The sequence below is a fragment of the Anas platyrhynchos genome, chromosome 24, assembly GCF_047663525.1.
Source record: "Anas platyrhynchos isolate ZD024472 breed Pekin duck chromosome 24, IASCAAS_PekinDuck_T2T, whole genome shotgun sequence".
NCBI lineage: Eukaryota > Metazoa > Chordata > Aves > Anseriformes > Anatidae > Anas > Anas platyrhynchos.
Window position 1 is genome coordinate 4644751 of NC_092610.1, and position 20858 is coordinate 4665608.

Consider the following 20858-nt stretch of genomic DNA (forward strand, 5'->3'; position numbering starts at 1 on the left):
GCCTCAAGAAAGGTGAAACAGGCACAAAGAACCCAAAACACCGAGGTTTAACATTGATTCGTGCTGATAGCAAGTTCTTGCTAATTTTAGTTAAGCACACCGATTTGGAAGCTGCTTTAGGCCAGCATAGTCCTGGGGGGGTTGCAATAGAAAAGCACGAGGGATTAAAATATTGTCAGCAGCACAGGAAGGAATTTGGGGGATTAGGCACAGCCTCAGCTGCGATACCGGCCGAAGTCGATGCTGTCCTGTGTACAAATCAAGGAGAGTACAAACACAGGGCTTTGCTCTGGATGATTAAAGAGATGATAGATGCAAACTCTCCCTGTATTTTGATTCTCAGGTTTATGGGGAGGAAAACAAGGGCTAAAAGCAAGGTCCCTGCAATGCCCAACCCACCCTGGGGCCTGCCCAGCAGGGCGGCGAGCTGGGGTCGGCCCCACGCTTGGAAAGAACCAGACGGGTCTGAATTTATATTAATTTTATTCACATTTCCAGAAGAAAGCATTGGTGGAGTGCAACATCATGGCTAGTGTCAAAAAGCTCAAGTATTTGTTTGGTTTAAAACAGGCAAACATTTCAGAGGTTGAACAGAGACAACGCGCACCCTCCCTTCCCCTGTGCATGTTTCCAGTTCAAGTAATAGGAATTTCAAAAATAAGCTAGCTCATCACATGGCGGGGAGAATGTCAGAAACTTTAAAGCTTTCTGTGGTATAAATCCCTAAGCAGGGCATGAAAGTAGCAGGCAGGAAATCTTCTACAGCTGAACTAGCTTATCCCCTGGGCTGAGTTTTTTCTCTTTTTTTTTTTTTTCCTTTGGTTGTAGAATTTTGCTCTCAGTGTTGCCGAACGCTTCTGTCCGACGTTAATGCGATTCATTACCCAGAGCGGAAATTTGCTGCTCCTGGATTACAAGGACGATCATTTGCGGTGGCACAGAAAAACTTTAACAGTAGAGTTAACAGTAGAGGAGAAAAGAAAAAAGGAGAACCGTTCGATCGCTTTGGATTTCCAAAACACATTCAGGAGTAAGAGCCACCCTAGCCGAGAAGGGAGCCTTCGCAGCTGTGCTGCTGGTCCCCACGAAGCTGTCCCAGCTCCGTGTGGCTTTCAAGTCATTTATTTCTGGGCCAACAGCCGGTTTCTGTTGATGCTCAGTAGACTATGAAAGCCTCCTAAACCAGGTGGCACTAACCAGTTGCAGCTTTTGTTCGACACAGAGCCCCTACTTTTGGCTTTCTGCTTCAAAGTGCATGTTTCAAATTAGACAACAAGGCATTAGGACAATCAAAGGCATCTGCAGAGCCCTCGCCTAGACACAGGCCATGACCAGGACTGGGAAAAGGCAGAGCTGAGGCTGCAAAAGCAGGATCAAGCCCTCAAGCTGCCCACAAAAGCAGGGCTCCCTGCTGCAGGCAAGGTGGCATCGGCCAGCAGTGAATTCCTAAGTCAAGGAGCAAAGCTGAGGCTAAAAGATGAGTTGTTTTCACTTAGTCTTGTAAATATTAGGGAATTTTAAACACGTCCAGCGAGGACAGGAAATCTTTTTGCCCTTGCAGTACCGTGAAGTTGTCTGATTTTATTAGAATATAGCTATATTTGGAAAAAGAATCAGTAATAGATGTGTGCACATTCTTGCTTGCTCTGCAAAGACAATTACTGGATTACAAAAAAAGGCACAAGAAGCACATTCCTCCTTCTTCTATCCCTAAAAGGGTTCCTCCTTCCTCCCTGCTGAAAGCACTACCACTGCTGTCACTGAATAAACTCCAAGCACACATTTCCATCTGATCCAGCTGGCTTGGAAGCCCCTAGGATTAAAGATCTCTCTTCTGTTTGAGTAATTTCAGCGACGAGAATCTTATTGCTTGTTGCACCAATTCTCTTCATCCTCTATCTATATATAGCAAGAGATGAAATAATATCACATTTTGTTTTATTGCTGGAGGCAGTCTGCCGTCCCCCAGGGCAGTTTCCCAAAGGAAGGAGGTAAAACAGAAGATTTGGCAGGACCTGCTTCCTGAGACAAGAACAAGGTAGCGCTGTGCTCACCCCACCTGGCTGGCTGTCACGGCAGGGAAACTGGAGCAAAGAAGGGCTCAGGGTTATTGAGCAAGGGGTGGAGAGCCAGGAACAAAACAGTCCAGCCACTGACCCTCTGCTCCAGTTGTCATGAACGGATTTTGCTGTGCTTGGAAGGCGAGCTGTGTCACAGCCCAGGACGTGCCGATCCCAAGTGAAGCCTTTACACAGACTTGGGTGCACAGAGTGGGAAAAAGGAACGTGACTCTTTGGTGAAAATCCTGGCTGTCATACCATAAATTCATTTTAATAAATTAAGTTTGTATCTCTAGTCCTACTACTGCATTAAATCACTATACTCTCCTGCAGTTGCCTGGCTGCTATTCAAGGTTTCAGCGATTAAATATCCCCCCACCCTTATGTCTTCTCTGTGGAAGGCTTAAAATCCTTAACACCTTACACAAAAATAGAAAGCAATAAGACCAATAGCTCTACACATTAACCCAGGACTGAATGCTTTCAGCAGCGTGGATTCTGCTCTATTGATAAATGTAAGAAAAGTCACCAGGACCTTCGCAGAAGCTTCAAGGCTGGACAAAGGACACAGAGTGATTAAAGACAGAAAACCAAGTGCGTTCCCTGTGCCATCACACAGTCACAAAGGGTGTGCCCTGAGAAATTCGTGCAGCCCTGGGCTGTGATGGCATGCCTGCCTTCGGCAGCACAGTGCAAGCACTCTTCCAGTGCTCAGGAGGATTTGCTCACTCGCTCACAGCCTGGCAGCTTCGAATGAAGAGGTGGAAAGTTTTACCTAGCTGTGATGGTTCTTGCTGAACTCCAGAAGAGACAGAGGAAGTCAGAAGCCAGCATGCTGCCAGCTGCAACGGGAAATGCTGAGCAGGGCCCCGGCAGGGCTCCCCGCTTCCCACTGGAAGAAAATGGCTTTGGAAATAACGGCATGGAAATCCCCCATCCAAGGCATTGCAGTCCCTGCTGCATGTTCCTAAAGCTGTGCTTTGGCTTCCAGCAGAGCAAGGAACACCAGTGCTCTTCTGGCAGGAAAGCACACAGGCTGCCACCTGCACACACAGGAACACAGCCACAAGCTTTGCTGATCTGTGCCAGCGAGGAAGCAATCTCTTTTGAGAAGTAATTCCTACCTTGCTTTGCTGTTCAAACCCTGATCCCCCTTCAGTGAAACCTGCCCACGTGTTCTTCCTTCCTGCCTCGCCACTGAAGATGCAGAGGAGTGAGTGCCCTGCTACTACAGCACACAGCTCACCGGCACAACAGATCGATGTCCACCTGGAGGCCGAAAATGCTAAAGCACTAAGCGTTCATGGGGTTTGGATTGTTTGAAAATAAAAGCAAATTGCTTCTAGGAAACTTGCTTGCATCTGTACACGTAACACTGCCCACTGGTGGGTTTTTAGTTCCTAGCATTTGGCTGATAGTGAAGAGGGCTTGGATGAACCCATCAAATTCCCGAGTGCTCCTGATGGCATCATTTTGCCGTAAGATGTTCATGGTCCAGATAGCAGTTGCACAAAAGCACTGATGGGAGAAATAGAGCTAGAATATTTACCTTTGTCTCCTGTGGGAGATATCTGTATGAGAGAGCTTTGCCCACGCAAAGCCTATCCAAACAGGGCTTGCCTGTAACTGCCTGGTGGCATGAATGAGAAAGGTTTGCTTGTTAACAGAAACGATGTAAGCGACCACTGATGGAAGCTCTTTGCCCATGGTATGCTTCTGTTGTGGTGTGAGCAGCCCAGGAGGCAAGGGTATTAGAACAATATCAGCAGGAGAAACTGGAGTTTAAATCAGTCATGAAAAGGTCAGCTTTGGACCCACAGCACTGCTCTGAAGGACACCTTTTTCCTATTTTCTTACTCTCTTCTCAGAGTTTTTATACATATATATACATATTAAACATGCTGGTGATAACTCAGTCTCTCTTTCAGGCACTATCATCGGACACAGAATTCATTTCACTTGTAACTTTCCTCTTACTATTGCAGCTCCACCAATGTTACCCTGGATTCCCCTTATAACCGGAGGTGTCTTCTAGATCTCAAAAGAGATTGATATATCAAAACCAAACTCAATTACAAAATATAATAATATCCTCTTCTTGGAAGTGAAGCTGCCCCATATTCCAGATTGCGGCAGGATTTTTATGTCCTCAAAATATTTTTTAATAAAGTTCTACTTAAAATATATCCAAGTCCAAGTTTGCCTCTTGGGCACGTTGTAATGCTCAGTGGAAGATCTGTTCCCTGTCAATTCCTCTTGGGCTCTGCCGAAGGGCTCTTCTTACTCTTCTTCTGCAGACTTGAGCATGAGAATGGCATTGTAGATCTTCAGGGCAGGCCCCAGTTTGATACCAAGTATTTTAACTATGTCGGTCTGGTTCAGGAGCAGAAAGGCTTCACCATCTATCTGCTAGAGGTGCAAAACACAACATCAGATAAAAATTACCATGAAGATACAGGCAGGGTTCTCACTTCTGCTTGTTCAGTTAAACAATGTACTTAGAACTGAGGAACGAAAGCACAAGCACAGCCCTGAAGTCTGAGACCTCATATTTCTCCCTAGTGTTGGCACCCACCCAGCCTGAAGTTCCCAGGCATGCTGCCCTTCCCAGGGGTCTCAGGCCTCAACCAAGAAGTCCGTCTTCTAGAAACAGAGAAGCCAAAGTGTGGGCAAAAATAACAAAGAGATGACGAGGAGGAGGCTCGTTCATTAGACTTTCTGTTCACTGTAAGGATACTTCTCTAAAAAGCCAACAACTGTCAAAAATCCTACTGCCTATTCATAATCTGTGGCCAGAAATTAGATCAGGAAATGCAAGTCTTCAGGAGGCAGCTATCCAAGAATTAATCTATTACACTGATCTGCAATGATTAGAAGTATAAAATCACCATTTCCTAGTGCATTCATTACATACTGTCATTGCACAGCTATTTGGATTCCTGCTGAGCTGTTCAGAGTAAAGTTTGAAGCTGATTTTTTTGGTCAGCTTTGCTAGAAACCTTACAGATGAGAAAAAAAACCCTTAGATGTGCACACCTGGCTGCTCTAAGAGCCAGTCCTCTGCCCACAACCAACCAGTCTCCATTTAAAGGAGTAAAAACAGGAGGCTGTTATGAAATAACTTTCAATGACACTAAATGCGCTTGTTCAGCACAAGGTAAAAGATGTGCTATATAAAACACGGCACAGTAAAGACCTGGAATATGTCTGGATTTATACACACACTCGCCTAATCTGTCAGCAAGGAGACATTCAATTAGATTCAAAGCAAGCGATCCAAAAACACACTACCTTGTGGAAGTAAGGGATGCTCTAGGTACCAGTGAGTAAAAACATATTAAGAAGAGGTTAAAAAATGTACTTGGGTTCATAAGGACATCCAGAGAGACAACAAAGATATAATTAACATAAACCCCAAGTGCTGCAGGGAGGAAGCCAAAGATTAATGGACACAGACAAACAATGCATGTGTCTCTAAGTTGTTCCATTAAAGTCCATTTACAGAGACCGACAGCCATCTCCTCCTCTCGCTTGATGTTCACCAGTCCAGCAGACACCACCAGACTCTCAGCTGATCCAGAATAACAATTCTTCTGTCCCTGCAGTCTTCCTAACTAGAATTCTTTTGAATGTCAACAACTGACGGAAGAGGATACATTCAATAAACTTGGACAAACATACAATTAAAGCAAAGAGCTGGGACATGGGAGATTTGGTTTCCTCCTCTCTGGCCACACAAGAGACTGTTAGCAAGTTACTTTTACCTCCCAGTACGTACACTGGAAATGACAGCAGGGCTCCCAGTCCACAGACAGCCACACAACCTCACTGAATATTATTTACAAGCTGCCTGGAGTCTACACTGCTGCAATGCCCATGTTAAAAATAGCTTGAAATGGATGGACTGCTGCTTAAATTAAATAAAAAGAGTCAAGAGCAGGAGAAAGCTGCTGGAAAAACAGTCCTGTGTTTCAAAATGTTTTTGAGTTCAGTATTATTATTACCGTGTTTCACTTTCACTGCATTGCCTCGAAGATGCTTATTTTAACCAGACCTTCCCTGAACCGGTCCTAGAAACAAGCGCCGTTATCACTGCCTGTGGTTTATTATTCATTTCTTTGTTCCATCTTATTTGGATGGTTTTTAAAATTCTGGGCACAATTTGTTCTCTTCATTCGTAACGTAAGCAGCAACTTATCCCTCTCCCCCCAGCCAAGAGAAGCCTGCAAGGGATTTATTTATCCTAAACTGAGAGCACTCAGAGGCCTGATTACAGCTAATGGACAACCCTGGTGGAGGCCAGCAGTCCTGTCACTCACACCTGAATTCTGGCCAAAGCCAAACTGCTAAAAGGGTTTTAATTTCAAACTGACAGTTCAGTTTGAGCAGAAACATGAAAAACAGTCCAAGCCCCTCTCGTTTGGCATAGCGAATCATACTTGGAGGTTGCAGAAAATCAGGTACTAAAATAGAACACGGCCAGGCTGCTCTCTGAACTAGAAAACAGCCACCTTGCTCAGGGCCCATTTAAATTATTACTAGAAGAAATGAAATAAATTGTGAATGGTTGGATTCATTACAAGACTTACATCTCACTTACCAAGCCCTCATTTCTGAGCACAACTTCACTAGAAATCAGGCTGCATCTTTTACACTCAGCTACACCGAAGGACTGGCTCAGTAGGATAAATTTCATTATTCCCACTATATTCAATTAAACAGCATTGCACTAGAACGTCACACTGCGAACGGTGCTTCTCGCAAGCCTCAATTTATTTTGCTTTTTATTTGGTGTGCGTGTGTGTTTTAAAATAAGGGAAAACAAAATACAGAGGCATAAATCCCATAAAATGCACTACGGCCTGATTCATCCTGAAAGGAAGCCAGCTCTGGGGAGCAGTCATCTATTAAAAACCTGCCCTTTACAGTCACTACAGCGTGCAGCGCGTCTCCTCGGTACAGAGGGTGTGCTCAGTGCCTTGCAGAATACAGAGAAGGCACAACCCCTCAAGCTCTTCCCATCAAAGCAGGAGAGCTGTGGTGACAGAAGGGAGGCACGGCTGTGCATATTAATCAGGGGCTCGCACAGAACCTCCGAGTTGTACCTGCATCGTAACTGGAAGCCAAAGCAATCAGCAGAGCCTGGGCATCGTACCATCAGTGACAGGACGTGCTAAGGAACAGGACAGCCGTATCCTGCGCTAGCTGCGGTTTCTGAGAAGCCACGGTGAAGGCACCACAAACAGGGCGCAGAGCCCAGAGCCCAGCCTGGCACGAGGCAGCAGTGACAGGACACGCCGCATGCAGGTGACGCTGACTTCCCAGCAACTGCTTTTCAAGGCAAGGACCTTCTCCTGCTCCCACCTCAGTCCTCAGGAGAAGCTCCTAAGACACCCTACGACTGCCAGCCTCACCAAGAGGAGTAGGCATATGTTCTCGTTAGAGGGAGCAGATGAGATCTTCGCTGCACCCTTCCAACAGGACATCTTTATAACGATGCCAGAAACACTATGCCATAGTCCAAGACAGGATGTTAAGCATAAGCTAAGTGATTGGAACTGGAGGGGAAATTTAAAGCAGCAGAATGCAATTAACCATGCTGGAATCGAGCTTGATGCCGAAGCTGCCTCCTAAATGCCACAGGCTCCTTAATGACAAGGCTGAGCATGTCTGTGCAGTCAGCCCCGTAACTCCGGAGCAGCAGGGGTATGGAGCAGACCCAGCAGTGTCACAGCACTGCATCTGGGAGTGCACATGGCAGGCTTGGCTTACCTCTTCCCTGAACACGGATGCTTGTTCTTTGCAACCAGGTAGACGCTGGATAAAGCTTGCCACCTATAATTAGATGTAGAAGAAGAGAACGTGAATAATTGAAATGGACATCAATTAAAAAGGCCTTACTTCTGTATGTGAGTTCTGTATGCAAGAATTTGTCAAACTTGAATACTTACCACTCTCCCATTGATGAAGGACATATATGAAAACATTACTGAGTTGTTGCTGCAACACAAATACTTTCCATACTGCCATTTGACCACTTCTCTTCCTTTAAGAGAGCAGTTTCTCCAATGCTCCAAGTGGTTCTTATAAAACATCATTATTATTTTTACAGATTAAGAAGCGTATATGGTTATGCACTATTTTAAACCCATCCCCAACTTTACTTCCTCTGTGGTATTATCAGAAAATACAATTACAAAGAGAAGGATATAGAGAATTTCCCACGATGAAAATCCTTTAAGAGAGAAGATAAACCAACTAAATGAGTACTCCTGGTTTACCAACACACAGGAGGCAGAAGAGCTATGAAAGAAAAGTGGGTTTTATTTAATCTGTGGTGGATGCAGGGGATCCATGGAACCAACAGCATTAAATAAGTTAATTTTGCATTCCATATTAGAGAAAAACCTTTCTAAGCAGGAAATGTGTTAACATTTGGAATAACCTCCTCTGAGACATGCAAGCAAGCCTTGGATTACATTATATAACACTAACTAGTGCAAGAAGCAATCCTGAATGCAGTGGAGGATGACTTAATAAGCATTGTCTTCTCCATCTGTAGCTTCACTGGTTCACAGAAGATTTGTATATTGAGGCATAATCAGATCAAACATCGCATGCTAATTGGATGCTCCCTTGCAGGAACAGCTCTGTTTCACGAGGCATATTCATTTGAGTTATTACAGATGTGACATTTCTTCCATAAACACAAACAGACAAACAGTTAGAAGGGTTTGCTGTCAAAGATGAGCTTCCCTTTAACTCACGATTGTCAGACTCTCTCCTAAATCACGTCGTTGCATCTCCAGCTGATCCCACCACTCGTGCTCATTCCCTTCCCCCAGTTCCGTCAGCAGGGAGCTATCAGCCTGCCCTCAGGCTCTGCTCCACCCTGGCAGAGCTGATTTTTGGTGAGCAGCTCTGACTCCGCTGCTTCTGTTACGCAATCTGCCAGCAGAGCCTTCCTCTCCTCTCACGTTTCACCATTACATGGTGCTAGGAGGGAAAGCTCCATTTTAAAGAGAACCTCTAAAATCCACAGCTCTAGCACGCAGTGACTCCCAAATCTTCTTCTGTAGAAGTGCAAACAAGTAACAAACTACTACTCTATTTCCTTTTGAACTCCTCTCCAACTTATAATGAAAAGAAACAAATGAAAATGCCTCTGCAGGGCAGCATCTTCCAGAATTTAAATGACAGTAGGACCCCTGGGGGCAAAACCCTTAGGGTCTGCTGCATGGAGAGGTTGGCAGAGATTTCAGGGGACTGCTCTGAGCTCACTTTGCTCTTCCCTCTCTTCTGTCCTTCCCTGGAGAATTGCTGCTGGCCACTGTCATGGTCAGGGTGATGGGGCTTTGATCTGTCCCAAAGTCACTTGTATGTACGCAGCAAGCACCCTGCTCCAGAGAGGCCTTTTAAACAAATAATGGTCCTGGGGGTTACCAGAAATGGAGAAAAGGAGGAAGGAGGAGGATGCAAGAGAAGAATACTGGAGGGATCATTGTCAGGGTGTTAGCCTGACCCTGGGTCCTGCAGAGCCAGGTGGCCTGCCTGGCCCGTGCCACTGCCAGAGAGGACAGTCCCCAAACTAAGGCACTGGGGAGAAAAGGGAGCAGCAGAAGCTCAGGACAGCAGCACCTCAGGCTGCAACAAACTTGTCTGAACCCCGACACAGCTGCACAATCACGGCAGGGCGCACAATTACCCAGGGAAAGGCGAGGCTGGGGAGGGCAGGAGATGTGTTGGATAGGTCCGGAGCACAGCGGGATCAGGCAGATCAGGGCCTTTCCTTTGAGGAGGTGAACTCCTGCCTGCCTTTCCTGCTGGTAATAACCTCACATCATAACCTCAGAGCTATCTGGTGGAAGTGTCTTACACTATGACTGCGTATCAGTGATGGTGGTGGGGAATTGTGCTGTGTAACTCTGAGAGCACTTAAATCTCCACGCAATGGGTGATAATGAGATCCCAGATATGATATATCACACTTGGCACAGTACTGGAATATCATTTAGGATATTTTAGGATAGGAGCTGGGCTTAACTCAGATGCAGTAACCCACAAGCAATTAGCACAGGGACAGTCCCCTCACAAGGTACTAGCATCTGATGAGGGATTAACTAATGAACAATTCAGCTCCAGCACATATTAATGTTCTCCTGTGATTCCATACCCTACACTAACTGTGCTTTGAAAACATGATAGGAAGCTTTCAATACATAACAAAGCTGCATTAAAGTAACTAATCTGGTTGAACTGTTCAGTGTTACCAAGGGTTTCCTAGCTTGAGGGTCCCTAAGTACTGCTGCTGCTCTGTCATTTCAGCTGTTCTCAACCAACAGAGAATTAAAGCAAGATTTTTTTTTTCCCTTAATGTGGGTTTTATAAAATAAAAACAGTTCTTGGGTCTGAAACCAAAGGAGAATTTTGCACTCCCATTGCTCTTGTTTCACATCAGCAGAATAGGCTCCTTTGTGCAGCAGAGTTCAAAGCACAACTCATAGGCGACTGTTTGCCCTGCAGGAAGATGTTAGAAGCCCAAACACCGACAGATCAAATCTACTTTGGACTCACTAAAACACAGAGAAGTCCTACTGCTTTCATCTTCCAGACCTTGCGGCTACATTGCCCTGCACATGCCGATCCTGCAAGTGCTCACACAAGGGCTAAATTAATTCCTACGGGAATCTGGGAGGAACAGGATTTGCAAAACCCCGATTCACTTTACCGAAATTCAAAACAAAACCTGTAAGGACTTTAGCCGGTCTGTTGTGGTGCTGCAGCTGATCTTTTTAATGTGCCATTCGCACTCCTACTGGTAGTCAGCGCATCGTTGGTAGTTTCAGGCAGTTCACTGTGTTCTGGATTGTGAATCACTGCACCACTACGCCCTGCATCGATGCCCTGTGGTCCCTACTTATATTCATCTGCTATCAAACTAATATCCCAGTTAAATTTACCCAGCAGTTGCTTTAAAGGTCAACTGTAAAGGACAAATTTTATTTGGCTTGTATCCTGTCTCTGCTCCTCCATGAAACAACCTCCATGTTTTGTCCAAAAGAAAGAGATTCTGAATGTTTTCATGTCAGCGAATTAGCTGCTCCTGCCTGTATTGATTTACTAAAAGACCTTTTGGAAAAAAAATAAAAAATCAGTGGAAGCTTTCTTAGAAGGATACAAATAGAAAATCTTTCAGAGAGATTTTTTTCCTCCTTGCTATGAATTTAATTCTAACTCATTTTCATTAAAACTTAAACGAAAAAAAGAAGAAAAAAATGGACAGTTTTTAAAGCAGCCACACTAATTGCTCTATTGCCTTCACATTTGCTGTGGTTCCCATCCCCTGTGATTCTGCAATCCCACCAGACTCCAACCAGTCCTCCAGCATGAAGAACAAAGTAAAGATTGGATTTATCTGACGTAAGAGGCACTTAGGGAAAATGCACTTTTTAAAAGTCTCTGAAGATCCTCTATGCATCATGAAGAATGGCACCTTTTCCTGCTTTGCAGATTACCTCCTTCCTTGCAAGCGCAACATTACAGCACATTTCTCTTCAATTAAATGGCCTGTGATTAAGCGCCAGGATCCAAATTGTCACCGCTTCCCGAGTGGAGATACAAATATTATTTATGCCCAAGGCATCAAGGCAAAAACCAACTACTCAGCACACAAAAGATACCAGCGTTTTCACATGCCTCCTAATTACACGAGACATCTCAAGCGCTGGGACTGCAGAGACATCTCCCCAGCTGCACAGCTACCTCTGTCAGAAATCAGGTCAGGCTGTGGGCAGTTTTGTTGCAGGGGAAACAGGCAGGGAGACGTGGGAGGAGTGGGTATGCACAGTGCAGTTTGGAATTATCTGCAACGTAAAAGTGAATAAGCAGGAAAGTCACAGGAGAGGGGGAGGGAGACCAGAGAGAAACAGAATCTGGTGTCAGAATCGTGTTTCAGGCCTGAGCACTGAAAGATCAAGGGGTAAATAAACAAAGAGAGTCTCATTCACTGAAATAACCCATGGGCACCAGAGAGTTAATAGGGATCTTTCCCCTCCATTTATAAAGGACTCAGGTACAACTTCTAGCTGAGTCAGCTCTGGCATATGCGAGGCAAATGGCAAAGCATTACCTAGGGACGCACAGAAAATAAAGATGTTTTCTAATCAGCACTCCATAAAAAGGAGGGCTCTGGCATTCCTGCAGCCGAGAGCGGAGCAGGTAGCAGGTAACTCACCTCTTCCACAGTCCATTTGGCCACGTGCTTGGCTGTGAGGCCCGAGACCTCTGGCAAGAGCTTGCAGTGCTGCTCCCAGCAGAGATGGAGGCGGTGGGTCGGGTTAGAGGTCAGGGAAGGCATGAAGATGGACTGGTGGAGGGCCTGCTGGAGATCGAAATCAGGGTCTGGAAAAGGAAACGAGACAAGTCAGAGCGAGTTTTCAAGTAGGAGCAATTACAACAAAAGAGGAAGGGTCACAGTCTGGAGGAAAAAGCAAGGCAGGACAAGCAGGCAGCCAGGCACTGCTATTGCAGGGCACACAGCTCTCAGGGCGTTCTCCCCCACCCTCCCAAGAAAAAGAAACCAAAAAAAGATAAGATAAGATAAGATTGCCAGGCTGGAGGCTTTATCGTTAGCTCGTTAGCTTCCTCCCAGGAAAATGATGTCACGCTGCTAACACAGAAGATGTTTGCAGCATTTTATTGACAAGGTGGAGGAGTTCTGGTAACAGCATCTTCAGCTGGAAACTAATGGCATCGTTCCAGCTCACAGCTGTAGCCAGCCTGCAAGGAGCATGCCAGCTGATGGCCTGGGCTCGCCGCCTCCCCAGGAGGCTCCCAGGCCAGGAGTGCTGCATGTTACCTCCAGACATCAGTTCCCTCCTCATGTGTCAAGTGATGGAGGCTTTAAAAAAAAAAAATCAAGGAGGAAGGGAAAAAAAAAAAAAGGGAGACAGAAGAAATCACCCCTCCCTAATGAGATCATTTGAGTAGTGCAGAGTCATGGTCCTACAGGGATTTGCCCGGTTATACAACAGGAAGTGAAGCAGAGGATGGAAACAGCATGGAAAGCATTCCTCTGCTTTACAAGGGGTACCGTGCCCCGTCCCCTCGCCCCCCAGCAGGCACGGTGCAGGCTGCCAGGCGCCATCCCGTGGCAGCAGGACCCACGTCCCGTTTTGCTGCTGTTTTCATAAACCTTCCCCAGCCACAGCACCGACAGGGCTGCTGCCTGCCTCAGATTTATTCAGTGTTACTGTGAGCAGCGTTTGCAGGACAGTGTGTGAGGACCTGTGGGGTGTGCCAGGTGCTGCTTGTAAAGCACAATGAAAGCAGTGCCATAGGGAACGTTTTGACAGGTTGCCTGCTCCTCACCAGCTGAGGTGAAAGAAGTGTTAGAGGCAAAGGTTTTTCCTCTGTCCCCTGCTGGGTCACCTCCCTTCATCGCCACCTCACTAAGGGATGCAGGACAGCATCAGATACGGGTCTCTATTTCTAATAACGAGACCAGAGTGGGGGAATTAAAACTTAAATAAATAAAGCCCATGAAAGAACTGCTCCTTAGTGCAGAAGCTGATGCTGCTGGTGATGACACAGCATGAGACATTGCTCCTGGGAGGCTGTCACCTGCTCCTCACCTTGTCTCTCCCTGTGTCCCCAGCGGCTGGCAGCAGCTGGCCTCACCCCCCTCCCCGTGCCAGGAGGTCCCATTCGTGCCAGGATCTTATGTGCTGCCACATCCCTGCTGCGTGGGCACGGCCTCGATCACAGGCTGTTCCCTATTCATTTTATTCCCTCCTCATCCTTACAGCTTGGCTTTTCTTCATTTCACCCCCTTCTCCGCCCTGAATGTCACCAGTAAGCCTTTAAACCTTTAGTCACATTGATAACACGGCAGCTCACGGCGAACAAAAAGCCTGCCTGCTGCAAAGCGTGCACAGGAACAGTGACAGGCACCTGGAGGGAGAGGGAGCCTCACAGCAACACGAACTGGAAGGCCTTTTCCTTCCCTGAGCCCAGATCCTCGGGGAAAGTGTCCAAACCATGATCTACAGAAATTATTGTCCATTCAGAAGGAAGCAGTGTCCTAATAGTTTAAATATAGATGGGATGAAAGCTCTGGGCAATCACGAAATTACAGGTCAGTGGATTATTGCAGAATTTCCCTCTACTGATTTCCATCACGTTGCTTAAGGTAAATGCGACGGGAAAGCAGACAGCTTTCCCTGCCAACTGCAACTACAGCTCAGAGCTGGCAGACTTCTCTAGCTCTGACTGCAGAAGTCAGCACAAGGTAAAAATGAATAAAAAAAAAAAAAAGCTAGGCACCTGCCCCAGTTTGTGCCTGCTTAGCTATTTTTGATTGGAGACTTATTACCATGTTAAATCCTCCTAAAAGCCTGGTCAGCTCGGTTCTCTGAAATGGCTTTTTATAGTAAATCTGAAAGTTAAGCATATGGTTTGCCAAAGTGATACCAGAAAGCTTCTCTTAAAACTTAACCTGTCAAGTACCAGAATAAAAAATACATTGTTTTTTTCACTTGATTTTCTTTTTCCTCCTTAGGAGAACCTTCAAAAAGTTACCCTAAATGATTCTAATTGTGTTTCTGAATACCCAGGGGGAATCTACTGCAAGAAGTTAACTGAACTTAGCAACTATCTGCCAGGTTTTGTCTGTGTCCCATGACACCTCTGCTCACTCTACCAGCAGAATGGTTGCAGCCGAGGGAACAACTTCCCCTTGCCATTTCAGGAGAGTATGCAGTGGTACTACAGATGATGAAGGCTCGTCTTTCTCAGTTCATAAATACAAAGCTGCACTCTAAAAAGTATTAAACCCTCTACCTCTACGCAATTTTACTCTTCTTCTTCATTTTAAAGGAAAAAAGACTACCGTTATCATAATCTCCAGGGTATGTTCTCTCTTGACCGTGGAATCAAAAACAAAAAAAGCTGTAGAGTTTTAAATTGTCCTTGGGGGTCTTGTATATTGCACATGCAAACACACACACACAAATAAATAAATAAATCAACCAACCTTTCCCATTGTTTTCCTGTTTCACCATCTGGAACTTTATATAGGCACGTGAGCACCCAAGCCTGAAAGCATCAAGTACAAAACATTTCAAATGATAACACAAACTGATAACACAACCTCCTCTACAGAAAGAGATTAACGGTGTATTTAGCAACCAAAATTATCTCTCTCTTACCATTAGCGATAAAACTACTTGTCCCTGGCCTCTCTACGCTAAGGACTGTGATATTCAGTTCATAGCTACAACTCAGATTTGAGTTCACAGTGGGAAATAAAGTCCCCGAAATAGTGGGAGGAAAGGAGGAGACTTAACAACATGTCATTCTAAAACTCTGTGCTGCAAACCTCTGATCAAACTGAGCCGTTCTAAGCTCCTGATTTACATCTGTATTTCCTATGTAGCAGCAGCATCAAGAGGCAAAACTGCTAATCCATGAAAATACCTCACAAAAATCTTATTTACTTTTTCGGTTTGGCTTTGATGTCTGCAGACGATTCCTCTTCCATCCAGTCTTTCTCTTGATTGTTTTCAGACTGTTCCGACAGACTGTGAACACTGCTTTGACATGACTTTTCACTTTCTTGTGCAGATTTTCTGGAGAGACAGATAAATGATAGCAGCTAAGCTGACATCCTCTGTTCCCTTTTCCCAGAGGAGAGGCAAAGCCAGCAGCTTCTTGCAAACAAGAGTAACAACTACCACCTAGTGGTGGAAGCCTTCCTCTCCCCCACCATCGCTACTGGCACAGTACAAAGTGCTTTTTTACTCTAGCATGGATTGAAAGAGATTATCTGAAATAATCAGCCCCTGTGGACCAAGGCTCTGATCCCAGCAGCTAGAAGAAACCCACTGAAGCATGTACTGCGGTGAAATCAAGAGATTTAAGATTTTGGAACTCTGATTCCTCTGGATAACATTTAAGACAGTTCCCGCAGCTAAGTTTGCTGCGTAAATAGAGCCACACAGTTAACCATGATAGGACAAACAGCAGAAGTTAAAAGATACGCATACTGAATTTGAACCTCCCACTATCAGGAAATTAACTAGTTAGAAAAACATAAGTATACTGCAATTTTAGATTGCCATTTATTCTAGGAGAATCCCAAAACTCCTGATAAAATTTTCAAGTAACAGTGCCATTGAAATGCAATCAATTCCATTGTCAAGAGTAGCAAAAAGAGATCCCAGCACATTGCTGGGATGAGAAGAGGCAAACTTTGGCCTGGCTATGCACACTTCAGGGGAGAGGCATTCCTTTTGTCTGACCAAACATATCTCAATAACGTTATAAATCTAAGTAAAGCAAAGAAACCTTAAAATGCATACAGGCCTTAAAATACAGAAAAGACCTAAGATATCACCAGAGACTGCCTCAGTGAGACAGAATTCCTACAGATTGTAAGTGACAATAGTGAAAGAATTCCTGCCCAGGTTTGTCCCAATGACAGACTGACTGCCTCCTGCAGCCAGTGAACTAATACGCTGTTTACCTCAATGATACTCAATTCCAAGATCTTCATGTAAGAAAATAAAACATCTGAAGGAACTCCACTTGTTTGCCAAGTGATACATACGGAGCCATTACACCTAGCAGTGTAATGCAACAGGCTCTGGGGTGGATCGCAGTTACAGTTTAATAGTGCAAAATAATCTTGCTTGACAGTTTTAGGACAGGAAATGAAGAAAAAGAATATATTTTAAATTGAAACAGCAAAGAAAAATTTATGGAGTCAGAATGCAATTTCCTTTGTTGGAATGTGACCAGAGCAGCAGGATTAAGGAATCAAGAAACCTATTAAGGCATATGAGGGTATAAAATGCACTGCTCTGTGTTAAGAGTGTCTGGGGCATGGGTCAATATTACAGACAGATGAACTCAATGCTCTACTGCTTCTCTGCCAATTCCTGTGTTTCTCAGCCTTGTAAAATGGTTTTGTTCCCTAGTACCTGCCTAGGAAATGTGTTCAGCTCACCTGGAGTGTGGAGAGTCCTCCTGAGAAGACCCTCCTGTTCCCAGCAGGACTGGGGCAGGGGTCTCTATCCTCTTGGCTTTCGGAAGGCTATTGGCAGGGGAAGGTCTTTCCCCACTCAGGCGGTCCTGTAACGAGTTTTCTCTGCTGAGGTTCACATCAGAATATGGGCAGCCAACTAACCTGAGTTAAAGAAGAAAAAAAAAAAAAGAGATCATGATGCATGTTTCTAAAATCAGTCTTACCAGCCTCAGGCAGATATATACATCAACAAACCCAGAAAAAGCAAGGCCAAAACATGTCTGGAAGGGAGACATCATTACCCAATCTAAGGTGTGGGAAAGCACAGGACCAAATAGCAGGTTTAGAAATCAAAGTAGTGTTTTTAGAGTCATCTTAGAGAATAACAACAGCTTTTCCTGTGCAGCCTGCTTGTCTGAGCAGTATTTCATGAAACAAAACAGTCCTGCAACTATCACTTTCAACAATTCAAAGTCCTTTACCACATTATCATTTACCACATTATATACTCCTGGACCTTCAGACCTCCCATTTGAGATTGTTTTCTTGCTCTGTAAAATAGTTTAATCAAGAAAAACCTTTCTTTTCCAAGAACACATAAGAAATCAAAGGCAAACCACAAAACAAGAGCGCTTTCTCCTTTCTCCTTATGGTATAATAATCTACCAACACTCTCCCTCTTAGTTGTCTTCTTGCATCCTGTTCTTGGGTATGTTATTTTATAAAAGAAATTCCCTCAGTAATACTGGAAGATAGAAATTGGAGAGAATTCATCTATGCTAGATTGTATTGCGGTTGTAATGATTATACTGGTATGAACTGAATTTATGGTGGAACAGTGCATTTAGACACAAGAGGGAGCTGCAATTTCACTAATAACTATCTCCAGAACAAACACCCTGTGATAATTTCAGTGCAGTGCAGGTGCTTGTTGCTGCATTACTCTTACAGACAGCATCAGACAGCTCACAAACAGAACCCTTATAAGATCTCATATACATACGTATAATGTGTTCCATATCGTGGGCCCCTGACATGACCAATACCGTGACAGCCTGGAGTAGGACATGCTTGTCCCACTGTTCCCACAGGATCAGCAGCACCTGGTAATAAGAATTAAAAAAACGTTAACAGATTTGTAAAAAGTTTCATACACCTCAAGAGCAGATCACATTTAGGGAAAATTATTTAATACGACAACGAGGTCATCTACATTACCTAGAGGGACTTGCAAAGCATGTCCAGTTTTTGCACACCAGCCTACTGGATGAACATCAGGGCTGTCTGCATCGACCCAAAAATCATAATTATGGTCCCAGCCATCAAAATGTATCTAAAAGAAGCACAGAGTCTCAGTGAGAGATACAGTTAAGGATATGACTCAGCTTTTATTTTAACTTCCCTCTTTTGTTTCACCTTGCTCAAGTTGGAGCTGATTCATTCAATCTTTCAGTCAAGCACAATCATTCTTTGTGCTCAATTTGTTTTCCTGACCCCTATGTCTATCTTTTAGGGAACAACCAGATTCTGGTGACATAGTCAAATAAAAGGGCCTGCAAGAAAGCACAGACCGCTGGGTGCTCCAGCACACTCCAGGCTAAATATATGCAAACAGAATTGCTTATTTAATTGTTTTGTTTTCTATGAATCCCTGAACACCATAAAAGCCAATGAGTTTGGCAAGTTTTGCAGTAAACAAGCTAGAATTTTCCACTGGACGAAGGGACTAGTAATGGTTGTTCAGATCCAGCTCAGGCAAACAGAAACTAAGGATTGCTGCTGTTTAAAGGTTAATGGGTTGCTCATATGGCAAAGCTGCAAAAAAAAAGGTATGAACTGAGTGTCATGCCACTATACACTGGCAAAACTTGACTTTAGCTGGTAGTCACAGTGATGAGCCTGAGAATCAAATGGCCAAGGGGGAGCAAACTTTACTCCTGACCACATAATCATCCTTCAGGAAGGAGACCTGTGGCCAAGAAGACCCCATCAGTGCAGGCTCCACTTTAGCCAACTGATAACTAATTTCTCAGAAGCCAGTGCAGAACAGACATTTCTGGTAATTAACATGAAAATAATTAGCTAAAATGCATCTGTGTAATGAATTTTTATTGGTTGGTGAATGAAGCTGCTTCCCACATGTACCAGGGCTTAACTTGCTTTTGATTTTAAGTGTGTTAGAAAAAAATTGTCAGGTAGCTTCCCACCAGCAGAACATTAATGCTGCCTGCACTCGTACAGATCACACAAAAACCACTAAGAGATGGAAAATCATTCTGTCAAATCTTATTTCAAAATAGTTACATTAAAACAGTAACTAACAATACCAGGCAATTCCATCAGATTTCAATAGGCCAAAACAAAAGAAATCATTTCCAGTTGGGCAGGCCTGTAGGCTCGATCATCTGTAAGGTGTGTGTTTGCTGCTTCTCATATCAAACGGGTGTTTTTTTTGTACTGCCAATCACTGCATTCCTCAGCAGAAAGGCTCTGCACTTCAAAGCAAGGTCATACCTTAATACGATGGTCATCTTTGTCAATTATCGTTGCTACTCTTATCAAGATGGGATTTCTTTTGTCTACAGCCTCTAACTTCATATTAACTTGGAATCCATGAGCAGGACGCTGTAAAACAAGATCGTAAGCAGAATGCTAAAAAGTCAGGGCATTCACAACTAGCTGCCTTCTCTGAATAAAATGCACTGAATTTTTCATATACCAGTCAAACGTTTTTGCAGCTTTGGCCCCTGATCTCATCTGGCAGACTACTTCAGAGGTTAAAGTAAGAGTTTTCTAAAGGAATAGGCTGTCTATTTGTCAGAAGTCCAAAATTACTCAAGGGGAAGCCTGAGCTTTCCCATGGCAGAGGAACATCTCAGTCAGTTCAAGAGGCTCTTCCTTGACAGAAAAGACCAAATACAACCACAAGCTCCACTAATACACAGACTGAACAGTCTTGACAGCAAAACTGCTCAACATGGCAGAGATTACCTCACATTTGACAAGGATGCTGGCCAGCTTGCTTCTGTCTCACATCAGAATGCCTGAAATGCTGCTGTGGGACACCTCCCTTCACTACATTACAGAGCATTATTCTGAGCATCAGATGCAGCCACCTCTGCTTCTGGACACTAACACAATTACCTTCATTTGGTGCTTGGGCTGGGAAACAAGTGGCTTCACTTCAGTGCACTGCAAAATTCTTCCTCTGACAAACACATTTTGCCTTAACTGTAACCTGGCAATTCCAGACACTCCGCTTCCTTCCCAGAGTAAAGAGGATACAAAAATCCCCACTTCCAAGACAACTGGAGGTATTTCAGATCTTTGCTTTGAGCCTGGGCTTAAGCCTCTCTCATGCAACAATGGTGCAGGACCAGGAACCCATGGGTCAGAAGAGTAATTGCCATCTGCTTCTCATGATAACAGCACCTGCTTGTTATCAGTTATTGAAAACTGTGGCACTGGGGAACAGCGCTGGGACATGAGAGCAGTTCCAGCCACAGGAGTCTCATGCCCACAGTTGCTCATTTACTATTTGCCTCAAACCCCGGTGGTCGAAGTACTTTGTAAAAATTCCAGGATGCCCTCTGATCTGATGTGTGCCCTCTGCAGCACCTGTGGATGTAAACCTCTATGTAACAGACAGTGTTTACCAATTTGTTTTTTTTATTTTTGAAGGACTGTGAATTCCTCCTCTGAACTCCTCATCTGGGGGTTACGGAGCACTGGGTACTCATTGAAAACACGCCCCTCTTCACTTCTGCGCAAAA

At 44.5% G+C, this 20858-nt stretch overlaps 1 protein-coding gene across 6 annotated transcripts in view; it reads right to left on the reverse strand.

The window, feature by feature from the left end:
- Window positions 1–466: 466 nt before the first annotated feature.
- Window positions 467–20858, reverse strand: part of LOC101804293 (lethal(3)malignant brain tumor-like protein 4) — a 50011-nt gene continuing 29619 nt past the window's right edge. For all 6 annotated transcript variants that reach the window (XM_027443810.3, XM_027443811.3, XM_072027300.1 and 3 more), the window contains 9 exons: window positions 19600–19710; window positions 18304–18418; window positions 18089–18188; window positions 17068–17247; window positions 15557–15688; window positions 15094–15155; window positions 12295–12461; window positions 7833–7895; window positions 467–4469 (listed from right to left, as the gene is read on the reverse strand). In XM_027443810.3, coding sequence (XP_027299611.1) covers window positions 4341–4469; window positions 7833–7895; window positions 12295–12461; window positions 15094–15155; window positions 15557–15688; window positions 17068–17247; window positions 18089–18188; window positions 18304–18418; window positions 19600–19710 — 1059 coding nt within the window. In that variant the 3' untranslated portion in view covers window positions 467–4340. The remainder of the gene's footprint in view (window positions 4470–7832; window positions 7896–12294; window positions 12462–15093; window positions 15156–15556; window positions 15689–17067; window positions 17248–18088; window positions 18189–18303; window positions 18419–19599; window positions 19711–20858) is intronic.